This window comes from Melozone crissalis, unplaced genomic scaffold (genome assembly GCF_028551555.1).
Source record: "Melozone crissalis strain CALT ecotype California unplaced genomic scaffold, PUWL_Pcris_2 ptg000039l_1, whole genome shotgun sequence".
Classification (NCBI taxonomy): domain Eukaryota; kingdom Metazoa; phylum Chordata; class Aves; order Passeriformes; family Passerellidae; genus Melozone; species Melozone crissalis.
In genome coordinates this window covers 11,064,113-11,088,729 of record NW_026535817.1, presented here as the reverse complement: position 1 = coordinate 11,088,729, position 24,617 = coordinate 11,064,113, and the positions used below count along the sequence as shown (strand labels likewise).

The 24,617-nt window shown below is 37.9% G+C and overlaps 1 protein-coding gene across 1 annotated transcript in view; it reads right to left on the bottom strand.

Annotated features, from left to right (window-relative positions):
- Positions 1–1,978: 1,978 nt before the first annotated feature.
- Positions 1,979–24,617, bottom strand: part of INPP4B (inositol polyphosphate-4-phosphatase type II B) — a 211,284-nt gene continuing 188,645 nt past the window's right edge. Inside the window, exon 24 of the mRNA XM_054283822.1 lies at positions 1,979–2,477. Coding sequence (XP_054139797.1) covers positions 2,345–2,477 — 133 coding nt within the window. The 3' untranslated portion in view covers positions 1,979–2,344. The remainder of the gene's footprint in view (positions 2,478–24,617) is intronic.

Genomic DNA, 24,617 nt, shown 5'->3' with positions numbered 1-24,617 from the left:
CTTTCTCCTCATCAAATCCATGGCTTCAGCGTGAAAAACAATTTCAACGCAAAAATAACATGGTAGTGATAACAGCAATTTAGAGCCTGGGCAGGGTTAAAATGCTGAGGCAAAATCTTGAAATACTATTTTCCTGGCAAGAAAATCTAGAATAATTTCATATTTTAATGTGACAGAATGCCAATGGGACTCAGACAAAGAAGTCTAGGTACCTATAGCACCCAGCAAAGAGCACCATCTCCACTGAGATTTTTACAGACAGTTTCAGAATTACTGTGCAATGGTTGGCATTCTCTACTGCATGCCTGGAGGTTATTTCAGAGACCCATAAGGAATTTATCACTATCTCTAAACTGCATATGTAGGGGTTCTTTAAGCTAATAATAAACATGTATATAGTGAGGGTTAGTGCAGCAGCCTGACACAAGAAAAATTACTTTTCTAGGAAAGATTATGTTCCATAAATTCAGAAAAAAGTTTCACACAGATCAGCTACATTATATTAATAGACAAACACTAATTTATGCACATATCCAGCCACCCAATGAGTATTGTCCCCTTCTACTGGTACATGACAAGAAGAAATCAAGGCATTATGTTCTCATGAGTCTGAGCTTATCTGTGATGCATTGTCAACTCTTCTGACATATACTGAATACATTCCAAGAAAAAGGAAGCAATTAATGACAGCATATTATATAATAGAAATAAAAAACTAATGCACCAAAACACTACTTACATTATCTACTTTTCTTGGAAAAAATAGTTCCAATTAGCTAATGTATTGTATAGGTGAATTTCTGGCTCCACTGAAGTCAATGAGTATTAGAACAAGAATCTCTTTCTGATGTTTTCCTACAAACTCCAAAGCCTGATCTTGCAAATACACAAGATGGATTTAATTTTAGGCAAATGATAGATCAGTTCCATGGATCACCCAAATAGAATTTGCAGAATCAGGCTCTCAAATTCTGTTATAGTTACAGATTTATACCCAGTAATGAATATTAATGGATTAAAAAGAACTAATTAAAAGTCACAGTGTACAGAGATTTCTTTGACTTCCATAGGAGTAAGCAAACATTTACTTCTTTATCCATGGCAATTACAATTTCCTACAGATGCTCAAATTCCCAGGGTAGTTTCATTAGGCTACATTTCTCATACTTCTGCTCTAGATATAAAAAGAAGGCATTGCATAAAGGTCAGTAACCAGTGAATACTTGGGAATTTTAAATTGTATTCCTCTCTGGGAGGCAGAAGAAGGTAAATAGAAGTAAATAGACACAATTAGAAAACACAAATGTTCTTTGCAAGACAAATTTCAGGATTAACACCAGCTGGCAGAACATTAACATTCATTTTTAAAGCTGATAGCTCTTCATCCTAGAGTGTCTACCTGCAGCATTACAAATTTGATATAAATCAGCTGCTGTGGCTAACTAGTCCTAGTACAGCAGTTTACTCATAACATTTATTTTAGGCTTTCTAATAACATACAAGTTTTCAGAGTCTAAAGATACATTAACTCCTGTATATACAACTTATTTTCCCTAGCACTAAAGAAAATTTGCTTTTAAGGGTTTACACTAAAGAGGAGGTGAAATTCAAGTCACATTACTTGTGGAATTAATCGCCCTGATTTCAGTGTGATCTATGTGAAAGCGAAATAAGTGGTATTTGGCTGGGGTACAGAAAACCAAGAGTGATACATCCAAATGAACCGCAGGGAATCAAAATGGAATTACTGAAATTACAGTCTGCAATTACTAAAAACACATTATGAAGTTACCACGCTTATGTAAAGAAGCTAATTGTAATTACCAAAATTATATTTAGCCCAGGTATTAGCATTAGCATCTTTCATAAACATTTCTGTGAAGGGTTTAATCCTTAGTGATCAAGACCTCAGTGCTCTGCTGGTTACAGAAAACACCTTTTCCAGCAGTAAGATACCCCTTAAATCAAATCTCAGGGTTTGGTTTGGAGTCAGAATGCCACCTTCCAGATTACTAATCTCTGTTCCTACAGCAAATGCCATTTCCCTTTTTAATCTTCAATCAAATGACCCCAGAAACTAATTCCAGCTGGCTTATGAGTCATACTAAGCTTCAATTTCACAAAGATAAGTTGAATATATTTGATTTTCAGAATATCCAGTCCATTGCTTTTTCATGGTTTTATTTCATAATGACTAATCAGATTAATTTCAGTGTAAAGTGATAAAACCTGCTAAAAATAACACCTCCACTGGTCATACATTCCCAATTCATATGTCATAAACAGCAGTTGTTATATTCACTAATTAGCATGATACATGCTCCTGATTACACTTTTGTTAAACTTAGGTGTCAGCTTTTCCATATGTCCCCTCTGGAGGTCTGTAGTACTTTGGGAAAGCCATCAGCTGTATCATGTTGAATGCATACTTTCTGCATTTGACATTCTTCAGAACATTCTCTATGCGGCATCCTTCTCTAGTGAAAGGGGGAAAAAGTACAACTTCATGAAACATAGAATAAATAAATATGCTTTATTTGTTCATTGCAGAGTTTCAGCAACAGTTGAAGTAAAAATAACAAGGATTCAACTCTACATTTTTGTTTTCCATGAGTGATGATACATCTTACAGAATTAAATCCAAGGCCAGGCCCAGTACACTTATTGCCCTCAGAAATAGGTGATAAGATTTTCCATCCCCCCTAATATATCTGCCCTTGCGGTTTAAAGTTCAGTAAAAAAATTTAATAACTTTAACGATACATTTTGTTCTAATTCCAGAAATATATTTGCCTTTTAAACCTTTTCATACCTTTCTTTTTCAATTGATTTGCTATATATGTGTGAGTATACATTGCCCTAAAATGCGCATTCTAGGAATAAGGAATTTTATTAAGTCTGGCCCTAGAGATTCGTGAAGGAAAGTTTCATCTCTGCTTCATTTGCTGTATGTTCAGCTTTGCAATGAAAAAAAGAGAGAATGGCTTTTCAAACAGCCCAATCCACCTCTCTGCTTTATAAAGGAAGGATGTTCGTTCACATACAGTACAAAAGTCACAAGTGCCAAAGTGGTGCATCAAGACATAAACAGGACTTTGTTAAAAAGAATATAAAAGTGTACTGAAAGCAAAAGCAACTAAAGCAACAATTACAAACAGGCTAATTTCATTACAAAACAGAACTTAGTATATTCTATTTACTCTACAGAAAAGGGTTAGTTGTAGCAAAGTAATAATAATTTATTAAACGAAAACAATCCCGTCAGCTAGTTACAATGAAAAAACACAACGGAAGATAAGTCTCACAAACCATTGCCCTGCCATATTTGTCTAGGGGTTAGTTTGTGTTGTGCAAATTTTTTTTTTTTTTTTTTTTGTCAGACTAATTACTCTGGAAAGAGGGATTCAAGCATTCAGGATTCCACAACTTCTATACAGTGACAGCATTGTAAGTGGGCTTTCTTTGCACTAATTACAGTGGGAAAGCTTTACCATGAACAGAAAGAGCAAATCAATTCACTCAATGCATAGTATACTTCTCGGAGTTCAGAAAAAAAGAATGAAAACACAGTACATTTCAGACATGGGAATCTTAAAGATGAATCCTTGGGGTCTGAGACTGTAGAAATATTACAACATGATTCTTTTTTTCTAGAGTTAGTTCGTTGCTGTTTGTAGAAAAGAAAGGAACACAAGTAAAGTTTATTGATATTTGGCTAATAGCAAAGCAAGACTTAAAATAAGCCACACAACCAGCAGGTGTGAGCTGACAAGCAGCAAGGCGACAGGATAGAAGTGTCGAGCAGTTGGCTTGTTATCAGTTAGACAGCCTGTTTCGGGATCATCCGAGTCAGTCAGTGCTCCCTGGGTCTGTCTGCTGTTAAACAGGGAAGTTAGGAACAGATAGAACAGCATTTCAGCAGCAAAGAAAGCCAACACGCAGGCATTTTGACAAAATGAAAGTACAGAGCCATTTTGAGGAAATAGATTTATCTAAGTACTTCCAGTATAACTTTTGTGTTCTACAGCTGACACAGGAAGCACCATCACTGGGCGGCTACTAGCATACTAATGCTACTAGGTGCCTTGGAGTAGTATTCACAAGTGAACATTAAATCACTTCCACAATGAACTACACCATCACTAAAATCAACACACACACTGAACAGAAATGAAATAAGGAGGTTGAAAAAAAAAGTTAAGGAAGCAAAGAAAAAAAGATCATGAGTACGTCATAATGCAACACTGAACAAATGATGTCTCCATGGTGCTCACAGGCTTTTCAGTCCTGCTTCAGTATCTATTAGGAAGTTTATTGGCAGAAATGAAAAGGCCACACACTAACAGCTATTCTAAAATAGTATTAAATGATGGTAAACTGACTTCAAAAATTCATCACTGCTGGTGACTCAAAGTCCATAGCAGTTCTTTTTATTCAAAGGCTCGCACCTGCATTCCTGTAAGTAAATCACCTTGTATCTTTATCAGTCAGCACAGGGAGGAGCTAATCTACTTAGAAGGAAGTTCTACTGAATCACGCTGGATTGTGTGGTCCTTGTCCTACCAGAGCAACAGGGACACTTCCACTGCCAGGCTTGCCTTTTGTATTCTTGACAGATTCTCTGTAAGTACAATTACTCACACTGCAACCACACTTCTTCAATTCCTCTGAAGCTTACTTGCATACACCCAGGAGTCCTGTTTATAGACTTCCTTTGGGCAGCAAGGACTGGCAAGATGTTTTTTTTTTTTTCTATTTACTATGAATATCCTGTGATGAAAAGATAACTTGCCATTTTTTAATGTGGACTTGAGAATATCCAAATATATCAGATGACAATGCAGTGCCCTTTCAGAAGGACATGTCACAAGTATGCTCTTGCTTTCAAGAGAGAAAAAGCTGGCAGACATGATCTTTACTGTCCCACAGCTGCAGGTAAGATGAAGAGGATACTCTGAAAACAGCAGCAGCCACATCACCTTACAGAAAGCCTGCCTTCTGACTCGTGTGTTAAAGGGCAATGCTACATTTCTTAAGCTTGGATAGCAAGAGAGGTGCAAGAACTGCATTTGCAGGTGGAACCCTAGGCAAGGGGGGGTTGATCAAAACCTTTCCTTGCCCAATTTCTCTTTTGAACAAGCCTTCCATAATAAGTTCTTAGTCTTAGTCTTTGCTTTGAACTTCAGTCTGTATGTTACACTAATAAAGGGATCAATACATACTATTTTAAATAGCAAAATAAGAGATAAAAAATAAAACCCCTACTATTTTCATCTAGGTCAAAGTAATTGCTGGTGGCAGGGTGTTTGCTGCTTTTGTTCTACAGATTTCAAGTGTCCATGGATAGAACTTGGGCAGAACTCAGACTTTGCTGTAGACGTTATCTCAGAAACTATCAAGAAATTAAGCTAATTGCATGCTTTATTGGCCTTGTCAGCACTGAAATAAGTAATTCTGTGTTTCTCTATCAGACTGCCCCAGCTATGCCTCTGTCCTAGGGCCCACCTACAGAACTTCCTTCCTCTTCTGCTCACAGTGACATTACTATTTGTGATCAGCTGGGAGGACTAACTTTATTGTTCCCAGTTAATGTTGTCCTCCATTATGTATTTCTATATACTTTTTTAAGAACCTGCTGCTTGCTGGTTTTCCTTTTCTTTTTTTAATCTCCACAGCATCCCACAGGTTTGTCCCTTTGACCCTGTCCCCCCACTCCCTTCCAACTCCTCAAGGTGAGCCTGCAGGTTTCAGCTTACTCCCCTTATGCCCACAACTCATGAGAAGTCCAGCTCAACCCTCCCAGTCCCATCTCTTCCTTCCCAGTCACAGAGTCCGGGTGATTTTTGTTTGCCCTGCATCCCTTCCATCACAGACATCACGTGTACTCCTATGCACACACCAAACTTTTTCTTCTGGAGAAATCCATCTGGGCAGCAGTGAAGTTGAGCATTCAGTAGGGTGCACAGCCACTGCATTAATCAGATTGATTGTTTACACCAATCTGGAGAGCCCTGGCTTTGCACACCAATGGTTCATTCCAAGTGTGAGTCACACACTTGCAGGTTGTTCCTACAGGGATGAACCCTCCTGCTTCTGTGGTGTGCCTTGCTCTGTTGGACTCCACATCTCAACAGTGTCTGGCTTTTATCTGCATTGCTACAAGTCACATTAGCTTCAGTGAGATTTATGTGGGAGTAATGATGGAAATACAGATAAAAGCCATTTGTTCTCTTTTTTTTTTTTTTCAACAGAAAAGCCTACAGTACATTTGTTCTTTGATATGCTGAAAAGAATGATCGGTGTCTTTTAACATAAAAAGTTTATCTTCCCCCCAGGAAAGCAACCGTGAACAGCTGACGCACAGGCACTCTGTTCCACAAATTAGTCACATCATTCAATGCATGATTCAATAAGATGTCCCCAAAATAGAGCAAGAGGATCCAAGTCCATTATTAGCTTCCTAAGAACAAGCTGAGCAGAATAGCTACGCATGCTTTTAATTGAGGAGGAATATTTGATCAGGGTCAGATGCCTTGCTATAGCGTGTGCCAACATTTCTCAGTGCAGTGCAGTGGCAGTGCCTTCCAACACACCCCAGAGTGTCCTCTGCAGTGACTATTGAACAAAGCAAAGACCTACACCCAGCTGTCAGCACCATAACATTGCTTCCCCTGGCTCACCCCACCCTGGAGGAGTTTCACTGCAAACAGCAGAAATCCCACTAGTGCCCTGTCAGCTGGATTCATGTGGCTTCTGACTGACAGCACAACCAGAACAGAGCGCTAAGGGTGCTACATGCTCAGGTGTGAAGGTACAGCCATAGTTTCAGACGTTATCTCCATCACAAATTGAACTTCAACAGCAAAAGGAAGGAAGAAAACTTGAAAAATAACCAGCAAGTTTCTATTTTACAAATAATTTAAACAGAAGTAGTGAAACCACCTAAGTTCGCAACATCTGGAGTCATGAACACCCCACTAACCTATCATACAATTTTTATTCATTTACTCTCAAATTGTTCATTTGAGACCTCCGGCACAGCACAAACACATTGTAGCAGCCAAGGGTTCTGTAAGTTAATGACAATATAACCATTTCAGCCTGCCTTCTATCTCAATTGATGTTTTATCATCCTAAACTCCTGTTAGGAGTTGCTACATGCTTATCAAATGAGGCAAAGGCAAAACAGCAGGTGTTTTTTGTTCTTTTCAAATTCAGCTGATAAATTATTTGGACCTCAAAGTAGTGAAGCAGAGATGATGAAAATGGTGTGAGGAAAAAGCCTCTCAAGTCCTTAAGAGAGTCAAGCACACACATGAGGGCACATTCTGGCTTTCGATTATCAGTCACACTGATGTCCCTGAGCAACGTTTTTGGAGGAGATGATTTTCACATTTTGGGATGTATGCTTCTTTTTTAGAACTTTTCCAGCTACAGTTATTAGCAACACTGGAAACGTTGAACTCTTCTACACGATTTCTTCAGGTGGAATAAACAGGCAGCTTTCTATTAACAGGTGTCCCACGTGCTAGTGGTGACTACCGTTTGAATTCATGTCCTACTGCACTTGTACTTCATGGGAATTTCCCTTTTTTTTTTTGTAGACAGATTCAAGCAAGGTTTTTCTGGTCCTGATGTGTTTTTCTTCTTAAACTTCGGTGCTGACACAGAAAATAGCAAAAGTAAGTTGCTTCTCTAGAGTGCCATCTGGTAATAGTAGAGACATTTCTTCAAATAGAAAGGATGGCTAACAGTTCTCAGTCTTACACAATTTTGATAACTTACCTATTCCTTTTATTTCAAGACAGTCAAGTTCATAAGCAGCTTTCAAGAAGCAGCTTCTCTTAAGAAGTTTTTGGAACGAAAACATCCTAATTTCTACATGATACATGTTACTGGGATTGACTGAAACACTTCAGAGAATAATCGCCTGTATCAATGTACAGCACTACAGTTCAAGAAGGCAGCCTTAACTTTTTCAAAGAGAAAATGTGGGATCCTTGTGAACATCTCCTAGCCATTACCAAGCTGCTGCACTAGCACATCTAGAAGAACAAAACATCATGCAGAAGGAAATAAACAGGTATCAGCCTAGTCCTGAAGGATTTCAGTATCAGAGCAGAACTCAGATAAAACATATAAAGGAATATCGGGAAACAAAATTTTATTTTGAAATATGAAGTTGATGCAATAAACCTCCAACAATTTTTAAGAACAAAAAATGGTTCTGCATTGTTTCAAAATGGAAGCTAAGGGAGGGGAACCAGCAGAGACATCTTTTGTATCAATGATCTTTAAAATTATTCTTTTTCTGATACGCATTTAATAACTTAAATTTTTTCCCTCAAATGCACATGGCACTAAATAAAGTAGAAGATGCTAGAAATCAATTTTTGCTGCTTACATGATCCTATAATCTCAGCTCAAAACAACGAGAATTGCTGAAACTGATAAGCAGTCTTAGATCCAAGAATACTGAGAAATTCAGTCAGTGATTTAGGAAGCTGCTATTTAAACATACACAAAAACCCCAGACTGTTTATCAAATCTGTTTTATCAAATTGTCACACTAAACTCCCTCCTCCTGTTTTAACCTTTTGTAATGCAAGTTTTTCCCTACTCTTGTTGCTAGAATAGAAATCCTCTATTTCCCCACTCCTTTCTTCTCTCCTTGCTTGGTTATAACACACGACTTTTCTAATGCAATATTTAGGAAATAGAAAGGAAAGTAGATCATACAATATGAGGCTTGACCACTGAGTTGGACCATGCAGCAGATTCATGGTGCAGTCATGATGATAGGACACCTAGATCTTGAAAATCAGCTATTGTGAAGTAACTGTGGGGTTTGGGCTCAAAACCATTACGGAGTTTCAGTCTGTACAGAGCTAAAAATTCAATTTTGAGGAGGTGGTCAGAGACAGCAAGCTACTGGAGGCTCAGTGCTGGACAGGGTACAGGTTTTCAGCACTACTATGAACAGGCCTTAACAGTTCAGTACAGAGCAAGAGATTAATAAAGAAACCCTCTTGCAGCAATATTTAATAACAGGCAAGGAGACACTTGGTCCCACAGCCACACAACCACATCCAGGAAAACCCTGTTGTCTTATGTGCTGACATGGACAGGGATCCTTTGGAAGGAATGCTGAAGTCAAAACTCAATTTACACAGTTGCTCTTTTGCTCTGCTCTGTATGTGTTCTCCTTGAAGTCAAAATAATTATAAATGTGCAAATTTATGACCTATTTTATCAGCTTAGCTGTGTTTGGATTTCCCAGAGCAAGTGAAAGAGGCACACACCCTGCACTGCAGGCAACAAAACAGCACAACTCACTCCAGCTTTGGGCCATGGAAACATCTCCCGAATTGCTGGTTCACACAGAGCAACACCCCTATATTTGTCTATGTTTACTTTTTAACATACAATTAACTCCAAAGAATAGACGGGAAAAGGGCAGTTTCAAGCTTGATATCTAATATGCATAAAACATGCTACTGGGTAATATACATCTCTACCAGTGTTCATCTTAGCACTTTAGAAATCTCTGCTGATTGCAGAAGAATTAATATTTTCCTTTTTGACTGATACAGAATGCCTTCAAGAATGTTTTTCCCTCAATGTTAAAGAGTATCTATGTGGTAAAAAAATAACATTGACAAAATTATTATAGTGAAAATACAAGAAACATTAAGAAAAAAATTCCAGTTAGAATCACAATTTTTGTCACTGGTGCATTTAGGACACCTCCATTAGCAGGCTAAATTCACCCTCAGCATCTAAACAGCAAAGTCAAGTTGACTTTCTGTGCCTGTGTCCCTTAATCTGCCAAAATGGACAGCAGATGCTGCCCCATGGGCACAGTATCCTGGTCATGCCAACTCCCAAAGTGCCCTGGAATCACTTGAGAGCACACTTAATCTGCCAAAACTGCATCCGGAAACATTTAATAATTTCACTGTACAAAATGACTGAGATCATGTTCTAGCATCTATCCCCAGAGGTTTTCAATTTACAGCTGTGGCCAGAAGCTTCAAGTCCTGCAAAGTCATTGTGGTGACTGTGTGAGAGATTAGCTTCAGAACTGGAAAGTGATGGGTTTGCAGAGGAGATTCTTCTTTACCTGTCGAGACAGCAGAGCAGTTTCTGAAACATGATTTTCACCTCTACTGTACTCCAAGGAAAGGATTTGCTATTTCATTCTGCTTTTTACTGATAGTCCTCTGTAGTATTACACATCAATTTTACAAAGGTTTCTCTGTCTATCAAAAAGTATGGTTCTAATAATCTTCCTAGACACTCTTCTATAAAGTATTAGGATTACATGTGTATGGGAATTTCTCAGGTCAAAGTTGCGAAATCTTTCCTGACAAATTTCTCTTACAAGGTGTCAAATTCAGTCTAATGTACGACCAACACTAAAGCCAATGTGGTCTGTATCTCTGTGCAGGAAAACAACCAAGCAAAACCCCACGGGTTTGACCTTCACTTGAGCTCTGAACAGATCCAACATTTCCCTTCCGTAAGGGTAGGGCACTGGCATAATTGGTTAGCGAGTCACACTTGTTTCCAGACTGTTTCTGTCACAGCAAGAGAGTTTTACTGAAGATGCAGTTATACATTTAGCTCACATAGCACAGTGAAACATAAATCCATGATAAATTCTTTCATATGTCTAATCAGGTTTAAATACTCTCTGTTGGCCATGAAAATAAATCTTTGTGAGTCATCCCTTTTCTTTTGGCAAAAATTTTTTTAGTCTTTTTCCCCATGCTGAGGACAAAGTAGCAAAGCTGATTTAAGAGGCAGAAAGGGCTTCCTACACTAGTTAACAGACATGTGTGAAAGATGAAGCTTAAAATCTGTTATTCATTTCGAGATGTCCAAATCTATGGGTAGGATGACAGAATTAAGGTCAGAGAACTGCTGGTGTAAACAGAACATCATTTAATCTATGTTGCATCCCTAATTTAGGTATTTTAAGGGAGGAGGGTGCTGAACAGCAGGAATTCTAAATTTGAATGTTGTGACTTGCTGGGTTTTCACTTTGAGATATATGAAAGGAGGAATGCAACTGCTTTTCATTAATGACACCAAGTCACATAGTCTCTTCATGGGATTAACCAAAGTGTGAGTCATAAACTGCAGACAACTGCTAGTCTCTAAATAATTCAGCTAAATAATGTCAGTTCATTAAAAACTTTCACCTAACACACTGATACATTTTTTAAAAACCACAAAACCAGTTTGAGATTTTATCTGTTCTGATCCCAGCTGTTCTTTCAGCAGCACACAGTATGGGGGGTATATTTACACAAGGTGAATTTGTGCACATATAGATTCCCCAGCCACAAAGAAAAATGCATCTAAATCTGATTTTAGCTGCTACCAGGAAAAAAAATGCAGCCCTGTTTTGGTTAGGTAGGGAGCTAACCAAAACAACCTATCCAAAAAATGCATAGGCTGGGATGCACACTGCAGCAACCTGAAAATTGTGTCCCAACATTACTACCAATAAACCATCTTCTCCTCTCTTCAGCAGGTAGATTTTTAGAGAACTTTGGAAAATGCAAGGAAAACTCCATTTGAATCAGAAACACACAATTTTTCCATGTACTTCCTTCAGGGCAAATGACAAGGCTGGATAAAATTCTAATTTAAATGCCTTGAATGCATTTGTCATCTTTTCTGTTAACAGGTACAATGTGGAGACTTAGAGAAATAAACCTTTCTATGAGAAATTAGGAGTGAATGTCATTCTTTCATCTTACTTGTTTTGTTTCAGTATCTTTTTAGAAGATGGCTGAAATTTTGGAGTCTGTTCTTCACTCAAGTACCAAGGAGGAGAACTGAAACTGAAATCTTTTAAACAATATTGAATACAAGCATTTTCTCTTTGGTTGTTAAGCTGCATTTGTAAGGAAATCTTTATTTGAATGCTACTGCAGATTTGTTAAGAAGTTCATTGTATCTCACAAAGACAATATTAGCACAGATTCACTTTTTAAGCAAAAATACCACTGCACTGAAAGGGAGAATAAAGAGATGAAAGCCCATACTATTTTCCCCCCAGTATCAAGAAAAAAAAAAAAAAGACTTTCAGAAGATCTGAGATCACTAAAGACTAAAAATTCAATAAGCCATTTATTTACCTTCTGCATTCCTAAATCTTTGCTGGCAGAAAGGAGTAAATAATTTATAACACAGGTGCAAAAACCTTCCTCTCTGCAATAACACTACATTTTTCTCACTGTTACAAAGAGCTGAAGGACGTGGTTTTGCTCAGTGCAGTAACAGTAATTGTCAGTTTGCCAAAGATCAAAGACGCAGTTCTCAGGATAAGCTCTATGAACTATGCTCAAGACTCCCTGAGCACAAGAGGAGTTCACTGCACTGTCAGCAGCACTTAACCATGAGCTAAGTCTCTGACAGATGAAAAAAATGGCAATTTATTTCCTGACCTGGACTGAACTATCAGATACATATGAAGTTTTTTATAAAGTCAGTCTTTCCTGCGTTGCAGACTGTGTTCCCTCAAGCGCATGACCAGTGGGGCTGAAACATTATCACCAGAGTTTAAACTACAATGCCTTGGGACCTTCTACAGAACCTGCCAATTCCTGAAACTTTGGAGTCTCTGGGTTTGAGATATTTTAAGTATGAATGTTCCCAAGCACATGTTCAGCAAGCCACATATGCAACTGCCAAGCAGAACAGCAATGGGGCTTTCCACATTTGGTGGCAATTGCAATCACAGGGAAAAGAGGGTGTTTTCCTGTGAGAAATCCAAAACATTAAAAAAAAAAAAAAGGAACCATCCAAGATTTTGTGGGAAACATTCATCCATTATTATTTTCTTCTGAAGAAGCAGCATGCCAATAGCAATGTTGGAGTATTCCTTCCTTCCTTCCTTCCTCAGGATGGGACACAGAACGTAGCAAGTGGGTACAAATGTCTCACTGGGATGGTGGAGAGTGACCTTTGTCTGCAGTGCATTTTCCTACTCTATTATATGCACTGCTTATTATGTGCACTGGAAGGAAAACAGCTCAAGGTACATTTCAGAGTTTCATCATCTCACGGTGCTCCGACTTTAGCTAAACACTGCTCCAATTTTCCAGAAAAACCCTGTATTTTGAAATAACTACAAAATATTAGACTACACAGATTGAGGTTGTGCTGGGGGCAATGCCAGTGCCTCTGATTTTACACTCTCTTTATAAGAATACAGTTCTCAACTATATTCTTATACGTATATAAGATTACATTCTTATTACATTTGTATTACATTCATATATTCTGGTATGCTTATGTTTCTGGCCATGCCTTCTTCAGTCACTAGGAAAACCAATAACACTTATTCATATGCTTCAGGTGTTTGGATCAAATAAATATGAGCCAGAGGCCAGGTGTTCATACAGAAAAACCTACAGTGCAGCCAAAAAGCACACAGGTTGTTAATGAGAAACATTTCATCCTCTCCAAATGCCTGTAATGTCAGGCCTTAAGGAATTCCGCTTTCTTTTCAATTTCTAATAAATGCTAATGTCCTTCAATTATATTGCAACTCACTCCACATTAACCTCATTAGGAATAATGCTGCCTTTCCAGGTGAGTGAGGGATGTCAGCACTCACAGTCCTCTCTAGCACTTGCTCGTGGCCAGGGGACTACGAAAAAGGGCAGCCACCCTCCAAAAACATCTGAGCAGGCTGATTCTGTCCCTGGTTTTTGGAAAATCCTGAGCTTCTATGTCTGTTGGACAGCACTTACAGGCTTCTGGTAACTAAACAATTTCGGTTTGGTTATTTTTTATAGATCTCAACAATTCTTATAGCTTTATTCTCAATTACCCTTTATTAAAAACTTATTATCAGTTAACATCATCTTGTCAGAGCCTGGTTTACACATGGAAATTAGTCCACTTGTCCCTTTTTATTAGTATTCAATTCTGTGTTAAATGCACTATTAATGTACAGCTACTGATAGCTTAAATAAAATCTATAAAACACAAAAGCTGCAATTAAACAGCAAAAGCAATTTTAAAAAAATTATCTTTGCTGAGCTACAGGCATCTCTTGTTATCTCATTAATGTACACATGGGACAGGGCTTGTGCACTCTTTGTTGTTCATAATATCCTTGCTACTCTCTTAGAACACTGGAGTTGGTTAAAGCAAGCACTCTGAATTCCTTGAACTATTTCCTTTGCTTTCCCTGCTTGCATGAATAGTTAATGATGGCAGATATGAGATTCAAATAAAGCTAAAGATATGTGAGTGCAGGCCAGCAGCTGCACTTGTCAGACAAGAAGGCTCATCAATGCAGACAGAGTATTTTGATGTATGAAATTATAAATGACATTTTCCCATGTATGGTGCACAGTAATGAAGCACATGCAGAACACTACAGAATATGAAAAATATTATAATCCTCCCCAAGATGGAATTGCTCACAGATAATGGAAATTTCAATGGAAAAGTAATGGGTTTAGATTTGACCAATAATGTTCTCTTGAGTGCAGAGGAATTCAACAACCGAAGAAGCAACAGACAACCTGAGGGCAAGGAAAGAGCTCTCTACCAAACACTTGCTTCCATAAACAGGACATACTTTATTTAGAAAGCTTCCTCTCCCTCCCATTCATTCATACTATTAGCTGCATATTTTTACTAAGGAACACTGATTATAAGTTCTTTTTCAAAAAAAAACACATCAAATCACAATGGTAGAAAAACTAGAGCAACATCTAACGAAATACTGAAAAAGTGTTCTTCAGTATAGAAGTATAACTTCTGCACATGTATCTACTCAAAATGGCTAAATATCTGCAGAATTTGTAATGTTGCTGAAATTATGCAAGCTAAAGTAACTTTGTCTGGAAGAGTTATCAAATAAAGTTTTTCTATGTAGGACAGTATTGGGAACATGAGTCCTTAGCTGGGATACAATAGCTATCTAAAGTTTTATGATGGAAACAGCTTGATTATAAGTGTTGCACTGAATTCAGTGGTCTTTGGAAATAACTTCTCCAATGCCAATCGCCCAATGTTTTTTCCCTCTCATCTTCAAAGAGCTTTATAATCTCCAGCCCATACTTGCACTGCCACTGTATCCCCTAAAATATGAAGCTCACAAGCCTAGAGTTTATCTCCAGCACCATAAACATAGTCAAACATGATGGATAACAACATAAACTTTCAAGCTCACTTCACGACAGAGTACTTTTGAAGGACAGACTTGATTTTTGTCTGTAGTGTAAATAAAAGAAAAACCAAGAGATTTATGAGCCAGGAATTGTCAGGTTTGGGCTACATTATGATGTGGTACAGAACATTAGGCTTTGCAACAAGATGAAATGTATTATTTCTCTTTTGGCATTCCATACCCAATGGAGTATGGATAGCGAGCTTCAAGTTTTTATTTTTGCCATATAAGATCATTTGACTTTTTCCACTCCATTGTAGTATATTTTTAATTTAATAAAGCTTAGAATTAAAAAACCCCTTCTAGTTTATTCAAGGATTACAATTCAGAGGGGGTTCATTTAATTCCAATAGTTTTAACATCTGTGGTTTAAGTTGCAGAAAGCTTCAAAAGTAGCTATTGAAGTAATGTATTGCTTCATTTACAAAGGAAATTGGATGCCTAATGCATTTTGTGGTGCAATAATAACGAAGCTGTAGTATTTGCATAAAGCAGCCCACAGTAATACCAGGTGTAGGTCCTGTCTGAAGAAAGGCTTTTAGACTTTCCCTAGCCCAGTGTGGACACATTATTCCATCGGGTTACACATTAGCATAGAGTTTTGCTTTCCAAATGGCTTTGATTGGTCTGATCAGAGGATCAGCCTCTTCATCTCAACAACCTATTATTTGCTACAAGGATCTCATCCTGATAATCATGAGCCATACTTCTTCTGGGTATGAATTTATGTAGACCTAATTCAAACCTAGGAGGTGAACTCCAAATGGTGTTACTGTATTCGCTGCAACAACAAGCAAAGCAGAAAATGTCAGGGTTTAATCTGCTCAAGAGAGAAACACTCTCAGAAGAGAACTATGTCTCAAAAATATCTGTCTTGTGTTTGAACATCTGTGTAAGCATGCAGGAGGTAATCTGTACTAAGTTCAAGTTCATTACCACCTCATTGCAAGTTTTTTAGATTGGAATTAAGTTAAGACTGAAATGAGTTTTTTTTTATCCCTATTGTGCTGCACCAAAGAAGATGCTTTGTGATAGCAGGAAGAATGATTGCCTTTAGGATAGAAAATATAAAATTTGAGATACATCTGTCACAAAAAGATTTTTAAATAGTCTGCTAAGCCTACAAATACTTTTCTACACTACTGTACCCAGCATTGTCTTGCCAGTGAATACCCTTGGTGTAAAAGTAAGAAAATGTGTCTGATTTGAAAAATGTTACTGCACTCAAGTTTCTCTGAAAACCAAGAACAAGAGCTTGATCACATTGTATGAAATACCTACATTTTCCTAGAGCTTCTATCCCACCAAAAATTTCATTTACAAACAAAGATCATCACATGAAGATAATAAATCTGGTAGCACATCTTGGGCTCCTTGCACGGCACAGGAGAGAAAATAAACAGCATCATAGTGGTCTGATATGTGCCAACTTACTTGAAAAATAAACTCAAAAAGCGCCTTCACACGGCAAATGAACGTCAAACTAACTTTAATGTGGTTATCTACAAATTTGCTGATAATATCACTGTGATAGCAAATTTTTACAGAGAAAGGTGACATAGGGAGCAGCCTTCTCCCTGAGGCTACCACACAGCAGGAAAGCCAGAGAGGATTTTATTCAGGATGATGTTGAGGGAAGACTATCCATCAGCACTCAAAAGCTTAAACACCAGTTCAGCAGTGTCCAGAAGGCAGAGAGCCTTGAATTGTGCAGCCAGCATTGCTGCATTTGCTATGTCAGCATGAACCCAAGTAGCAAGGAGGAGTGTGAAAACAGAATTAGTACTATGCAGAAAAGTGAATGTCAGTAAGGTAATGAACATTATTTACAAGCTTTGCTATTGCACACTCAAGTACAGCAACAGGACTCTTATTTAAAGCAAAACAGTCTATGAGAAGAGGCCCTTTTAAAGAAAAAGTAGATTCAAATGAAATTTCAAACAAAGGAAGGACTATGATGTCATAAAGGACTTGGCACCTCTGTACTAGTTTTCTCCCACTTTAAAATTGAAAGAGATCCAAGAGCATTTCTTTCTCTTGCCCTTTGGTTGTCAATTACAAGCTTTTTAAATCAAAAAACATTTGACTTTAAAAAGTGCAAGTGGAATAAATACTCAAACCAGTTATAGCCAATATTATCAAAGCAGTCTCTTGTGGATTTTCAGAATAATTTAATGGATCTTTGAGAATGAGATATTGTTGTAGCTGCTTGCCTCTGCTTGATGCTACTTTGATCACTTCAAAACCAGCCAATAATGCCTCTGCCACAGTGCCACTTTACCCATTTTCATTTGCTTTCCTGAGGCTTTCAATGTAACAACCATTTAGGAGAAATAAACTTAGAACAGAGACCATGCCAGTCTTGGTTAAACACCATGAGCTAAAACCCTAAAGAAACCAAACCAAAACCATATGAAAAACACTCCACAACAAACTACTCTGGACCCTCACATATTTTACTTACTACACACCACAAGGCAGTTTGCTGGAAGCTGCAAACCTTTCTGAGCTGATTACTTTGTATTCTGTAGATGCTCTGCTATCAACAGTTATGAAATAATTATAAAGGAATTTAAATTAAAAAACCACCAACTTTGGAATGATGGCTGCAAATCAAATATAAAAGCCAACACTATTTTGACAGGAATTATATATTTTCATCAGATTTTCAGTTCACCCAGGACACAAACTATTAACCAGATGATCCTACAACGGGGTTTTATAAAATACATGACTGTGTGATCAGATTGCACCTCAGTCTTTTCAATGTTTCAGTAATCTAAACAAGTTCCTCAAATCTGAAAAATGCTGAGTGGAGAGGGGCTGAAGAGTAAATATATATATTTTTTAAAGTCAGGTGTATCTCAGTGATCTATTGCAGATAATATGATGCCTTTTTAGCCTGTCTTTCTCTAGAAGCAAAGGGCACATGCTAGCTCTCGGTGTGAGGGGAAGGAACAGCAATGTGTACATATCCTCTTTGGGCACAAGGACTGAGTTCAGCTAAACTGAAATGTGGGATAAGAAGGCTCACACATTACAGTGTTCCCACAAGGGTAAGGAGACGTGCAGCCAAGGGGAGGCTGTAGCATGAAATTAAAGCTGATGATACATCAGAAAACCCATAGGATGAATGAGAGGGACAGAAAGGAAGGTTTCTTATCTATGTACTACACAACAATTTCACGGAGCAGTAAGTGAAGTGCCTGAGCAGCACACACAGAGGCATTGTCTCCCTCAGCAAGAGGCAACCTAGCAAAAGAGGCTGGTTCACATACCAAAGGATGTCATCCCTTAACAGAAGAGAGAGGGAGCAGTGATTCCCTTCCCACGCTCTGATCTCCGTGGTCTAAGGGACTGTAGATCTTGGCTAAGCCTTGTCTGGAATCACAAGACTCTGCAGAGGCAGAAACGCGCTCTGGCACCTTCCTGGGGCATTAGGAGCATCTCCAACAGAGCAGAAAAGCCAAGGGCTTTTCCCACTGCTGGAAGACAACACACACATGGCAACTTGCAGGCTGGGGAGAGGAGACAGGCTGGCAGGGAACAGCACTGCAGATGCACAGCCAAAGCAGTGCCCAGGGATTGTGGCATTAGGGGTTTGGTTAGACCCACAGGACAACTGCAGCACCACTAAGTCCCAGGGCTGCAGAAACTACTTTAACTGTTCTATCATTAGGAGTCAGCTGTGGAGCGGGCTGTGCACTTTGGCAGGACATTTCCTTTGCATTAACTTCCTTACAAACATGTGCTTTCTATTCATACAAATTATAGCAGAGACCTCCACTACTAAGAATGCAAATTCCCCAAACTATCTCCCAGCTTTATCTCTGGATGATCTAGAGAATAGGATAGCAATATAATACTGCTGTCTCCATTCCTGGGTTTAGTTCCAGCTGACTGCAGACAACATCATGAAAGTAGGAAATACATAATAGGTACATAATGATCCAAATGGAAACTCCTCTGGTCACTGCACTGCAAACAGCTACCAGGACTTGTATTGCAGGTTAATACTGAGAAACAACTTGTTGCTGCCAGGGATTCCAGTGAAAGGTCACCAGTGGCTGCTGTAATGGTAAGGACACGCTTACAAAATGTCACTCACCAAACCAGAGCTGCCACAGAAAGCAACAAGTAGAAACTACTGCTAAAACTAAGCTGAGAAAAGCCACTGTCAGAAGAGTTTCTATAAAAATACCACACACTAAGATGTTACTGCAAGAGAGTAAGAAACAGGGAAATGCTCATTGGAAAAAGAAAAAGCAGCAGACTGAAGGGAGAAAACCCCCATACATCAAAGACAGTTCCTCAAATTATGGTTATAAAATACGGGGGCTGATGATGACACACAATTACATCTCTCCTTTTATTTTGGTATCCAATATGATTTTAGATTCCTTCCCTAAAGAACCTGAGATAGAAAAATTCAGATCCAGTGTCTGAAGCTGAATAGGACCCTAATTATTTGAAAGCACAATTGTATAACAGAATGTGCCTGGTCACCTTATGAATGCATCATAATAAAAAATGGAAAAAGATAATGTGGAGATTGAATGCTGAATTCTCTCATGTCATGTACATCTTAAGCACTAGGCTAGCCCCCAGAGATGGTGGCTGGCCCTGAGCCAGTGTTCCATCCCAAAGGATGGGACTCAGGGAAAAAAAACCTGAAACCAGGCTGCTGGACAAGAAATGATGATTATCTGAGCCAGAGAGCATTCCTACAATAGGAAACTAAGTTTATGAAGGGATCAAGGGAGTCTAAAATGAGAGGAAAGATAAACCTAGAAATGTATTTATCTGCTTCCTTTATAAGGCAGCCAGAGCTATAGCCTGACACTCCGTCACCTTTCTCCTGAAGGAATGCAGGATCTGCTATCACAAAACCACCTTGTCTGGAAGAGCAGCTGGTTGCTTCATCCTTGTGTGCCCCCTCCCACCTTTGGACAGTCTGTAGGTTGCTGGGACTGCAGACAGGAAGTTATGAGCCCTCCCTGTCCAAGTTATATTACTCTGAGAAGAACACTGGTTTAGAGGCCAGTAACTTCTAGAAGAAATTTCATGTTTGATAGCTTTAACTCGCTATTGTATGCTACTACTGCCCTCTTACTCTCATTTCCTGCTTCTTTCTTATCTACATTTTAGACTTGGCAGTGTTGTTCTTCCTGAGATTTAGCTGAACATGGCCAAAGCCATGGTAATTCAGCTGTAGGAACTGGATTTTCAATAGATAATGAACATGCATGCAGGACTTTTCCCACACACTCTTCCAGGAAATCTTAGTCAAAGTGAAATATAACAGGAAGAAACCTGGTATTACTCAGTCTGGTGATTATAAACATCTGGTTGTTGATTTCTGCTAAGACTGAGTTTTTCATGGAAGCTCTTAATAAGCAATAAAGCACTAGATGAATGAGAAAATTAATGAAGTTTTCCATAAGCAACTAGAAAAACCTCAAAAGTGAACACCAAACAATATTTTACAATAATCTAACTACTTGCATGCTAGCTTTGTCTAATCACAACAGGTGAATTCACTTTTAGAAAACAAGATGGATGGCAGTTCAAAGCACCAAAACTGGACCTTACTGTTACTTAATGCCCAGGCTCCTATCAGCACATCAGGTGATGCAAATCATCTACAGCTTCCACCTCCAAATAGAGATGTTAAGTTTCTAAAGAGCCATAGAATGATGTAAAAATCTATACTGGAAGTCAGGCTTGCCTTTCGAAAGTTTTGTTTGCACTGCGCTTATACTTTTAAATGAAGAAAGAAAAGGTGGTGGAGGTCAGATATTCCTCCTCCTCAACTCACTCATTTTTAATGTCCTCAAACAGCTCTTTAAAAAAGGAGATATTTTCTTTATAATTGGCTCATCAAAAGCCCAGTACTTGTTGTCCAGATCATTCATTCTTTGAACTCGTGCTTCAGGGAGATTTTTGATAGGCACTTTATCTAAGACACTCTGAAATATCCTTAACCATTTCAAGTGGAAACAGTGTGTGCCACACTGAGTCAAATTTTGTATTCAAAGTCAGAAACATGTGACAGGTGTTGCGCCCAGCTCAGAACGATGATAAGGCTGACAGCATGGAGGATTCACCATAGACAGTGGATTTGTCATGGCCTTTGTTACTGCTTTGAGGCTTTATTGGAAACATGCCCAATGACAGGAGATCCTGAGGTTATTCATGACCCACAGCCTCCAAAAGGGATCCTGTCACTGAAACAATACAGCTAAATAGAGTCAGAAAATAAATAAATTTTAAAAAGGGAAAAAAAATCTAATTTTTTTTTACAGAGCTACTTCATTATGCGTTGCCCACCAGTCCATCCTCCCTTAACAGCAGTCAGCTCTAAAGACCAAAAAAATAGAACCATGTGACAGATACTGCAATGAACTCAGGTAAACCAGTTTTGTGCCTCTCTGTCTCTTGGAATAGACTTAACACTGAATGATAGGAAACATTCAGGTATGGGTGAAGGGAAAAATAAGAATATTGATGCCTGCAAAAAGAGACTTGGAAGTGGCAGAGACATTATAAACAGGATTTTAATATGATGTGAATTACAAGCACTTGATACAGAGGGGATGATATATTGATTTTCCTCATTCTGAACTATGCCTGTCACTAAGATCAATGGAAGTCACAAACCTATATCAAGGAAATTATAATATGTGGAATTATTTATAGAATGGCTGCTCCAGGTACACATCAATTGCAGCATCATAATGGCCAGACTTATGACTGAGGACAAAGCCATCTATTACATATTGTAAATGATAAAGTGTGCATTGCCATCATTGCTTCATTTTCCACATTTTTCATAAGTGAAAGGAAGAACTAATAGAAGCATTCTTGTACAGCCTTTTTTTATAAAGAAGCAACAAACATTGTAGAGTTTATCACTAAACAACAACAATTCCACTTACAAACTAAGTCATTAAAAGAACAGCTACAGGCAGTATTTTCCAAAACAGAGTTATGCAATGTACACCAAGGCAAATACGCTGAAACTTTGGGAATCACTTCTGGATTGCTCAAAATTCTGGGCACCCTGAAGAAGCTGAAAAGCAGCAGCACACAGGAGGGCAGCATCTCCAAGCTGCTGGTGGCAAGGAAGCATGAACCTGTAAACGCATGCTTCCCTTTTCCACTGCAAAAGCTCTGTCACCACTGGCAGACAAAGAAAAAGTCTAATGGCTACACAGGCAGGCACCTTTATAATTTTCATATCTCAAAATTATGGCATTTCCAATAAAGTCTGCTTTTGAATCACCATTTACTTCTACAGTTCACTTAGTTTCACAGCAGTCTCTACCTCCCACTGTTAACTCTTAAAAGAAGCCTTTCAAAGGTCAACCCAAACTGTTAGGATTCTAGATGGTAAAACTGAATTTTTCATGTCTACTTGTTCTGAAAGGCTTAAAAGCAATTTGTGGCAATCAGCACAAAGGGATTTGATTGACAAACTTTAACAAAGTGATCTAGAGAAGATTCATTGGGAAAAAAACTGCTAAAATTGCAAATTAAATGGCAAATAGTTTTTCTCTGTCTGCCCTTGAAGGAAAATAGGTTCTCTTCTTAGATGTGAAAATTTTGAATTCGGGAGGGAAAAAGAGGAATTTGGCTGGGTTTTTTTTGTATTTTATTTTTAAACCTCTAGTATTGTGTTAGACTGATAGCAACCGGCATAGTTAGAAGATTTATTTCTTTACTATCCTGATGGTGCAAATTATTTTGTATGCTACTGCCACTACTGCAAAGCCTTTGCTTTAGTCCTCAGACAATCCTATCACCCAAGTCAAAGTAACTCATTTTTCACCTACTTTAATTCAGTTCTGAAATTCATATACAGGGCAAGAGCAGGATAAAGCTTTTGTCTGTTTGAAACTACAGCATAAATGATAGATTTTACATTTTTGTAATGGTGCTTCAACCTCATATACCCATTTGCTTGTTTAATTTTTAAGTATTATTCTGATTTTTTTACCTTTACAACATTCTTCCGTGACTTCAAATAACTGTTGCCTGCAAATATAACTAATGTGTTAATCTTCTCAACTTTCAAATCACTCACATGACATAAACCCACTCAAAACCATTTATATTTTGATCTACAAAAACCAACTAGATTTTTTTACTAACAAGTTCAGGTTTTTTAAAATTATATTTATGTCTGTGAAAATTTTCCAATCTCCTACTCTACTCAAAGCTATTCTAACATTATGGTGATTTTATGTAATTAAATTATTTTCCTGTCTGGTAACTTACTGTAGCTTACATACTTTTGTATTTATTGGAGACATACCAGAAGAAAAAAAAAAACATTTGAAATGCCAACAAACAAAATTTAACACAGAAAACTCAGAATTCATTAATGATAAAATATGTAGTTATGAAAGACTGCACAAAACTCATTCACTCACTGAATCACTACAGAGACTGAGGGATTTATGCAAGGTGCAATACATCCAAAACAATACAGCTCAGTTCAACACACCACATCTCACTGCATTAGTAGCACTTGTAAACTAAACCTACAGCTAAGCCATCTCAGCTCATTTACTCTTTATAAAATTACCTTTTCTCTTCAGAGCAGCTATCTTTGTCAAAGGACAAAGGGTTTATGTGGGCAAACCTACAGTATTAATCTACACATTAAGCACCTATTCTGGCAATAATAAATATGAAGGTCCAGAATTACCCATTACAGACCATAAACATGCTTGTTTACTTATTAGGATCTTTATAAAGCCACCATACAAACAATTTGTGTTTAAGAAAAGTCTAAGATATGATTCAGTTACTTCTTTGCAGGCTGACCAAAATATTTTCTATTAGTTTTGCAGTGACCTTTGTTATATGCTATTCTAGTGTCGGGGATACACATTTTAAAACTCCTCTTGACAATGTGATTAGAACTGTTATTATAGGATTAAAACTATATGATTAAGCTCATTAAAACCAATGATGAAAGTTTCTTTAGATAATCTAGCATGTGGATTAATTTTATGATTGAAATTTGTTTGCTCAAGAAGGTTTTTTTATTCATCAAAGACCCAGGTAATGAAAAATCTTTACATCTTTTAATTACACATTCCTGATAATATCAGCCTCAATTTCTGCATAGTTGCAATTTAGAATAAAACATGTTTTAATTCACTTCTTCTAAAGCGCAGTAAAGATTTCATCAGGTATTAGTGGCAAACACCACCAGTCCAAACCTACTTGGATGTTTCTTTTCAATAACATGACTAGTAAGAATTGCCATGTGTAACAAATTTTTCTTTTGCTTTCTGAGTGTTTGTGTAGATGTCGAACAAATGATTTAATGACTGCGCAAATGGTTTTTAAAATACCCTCAAAATTGAAAGATAACTTTTTTTAAAGGCAACTGCTGCTC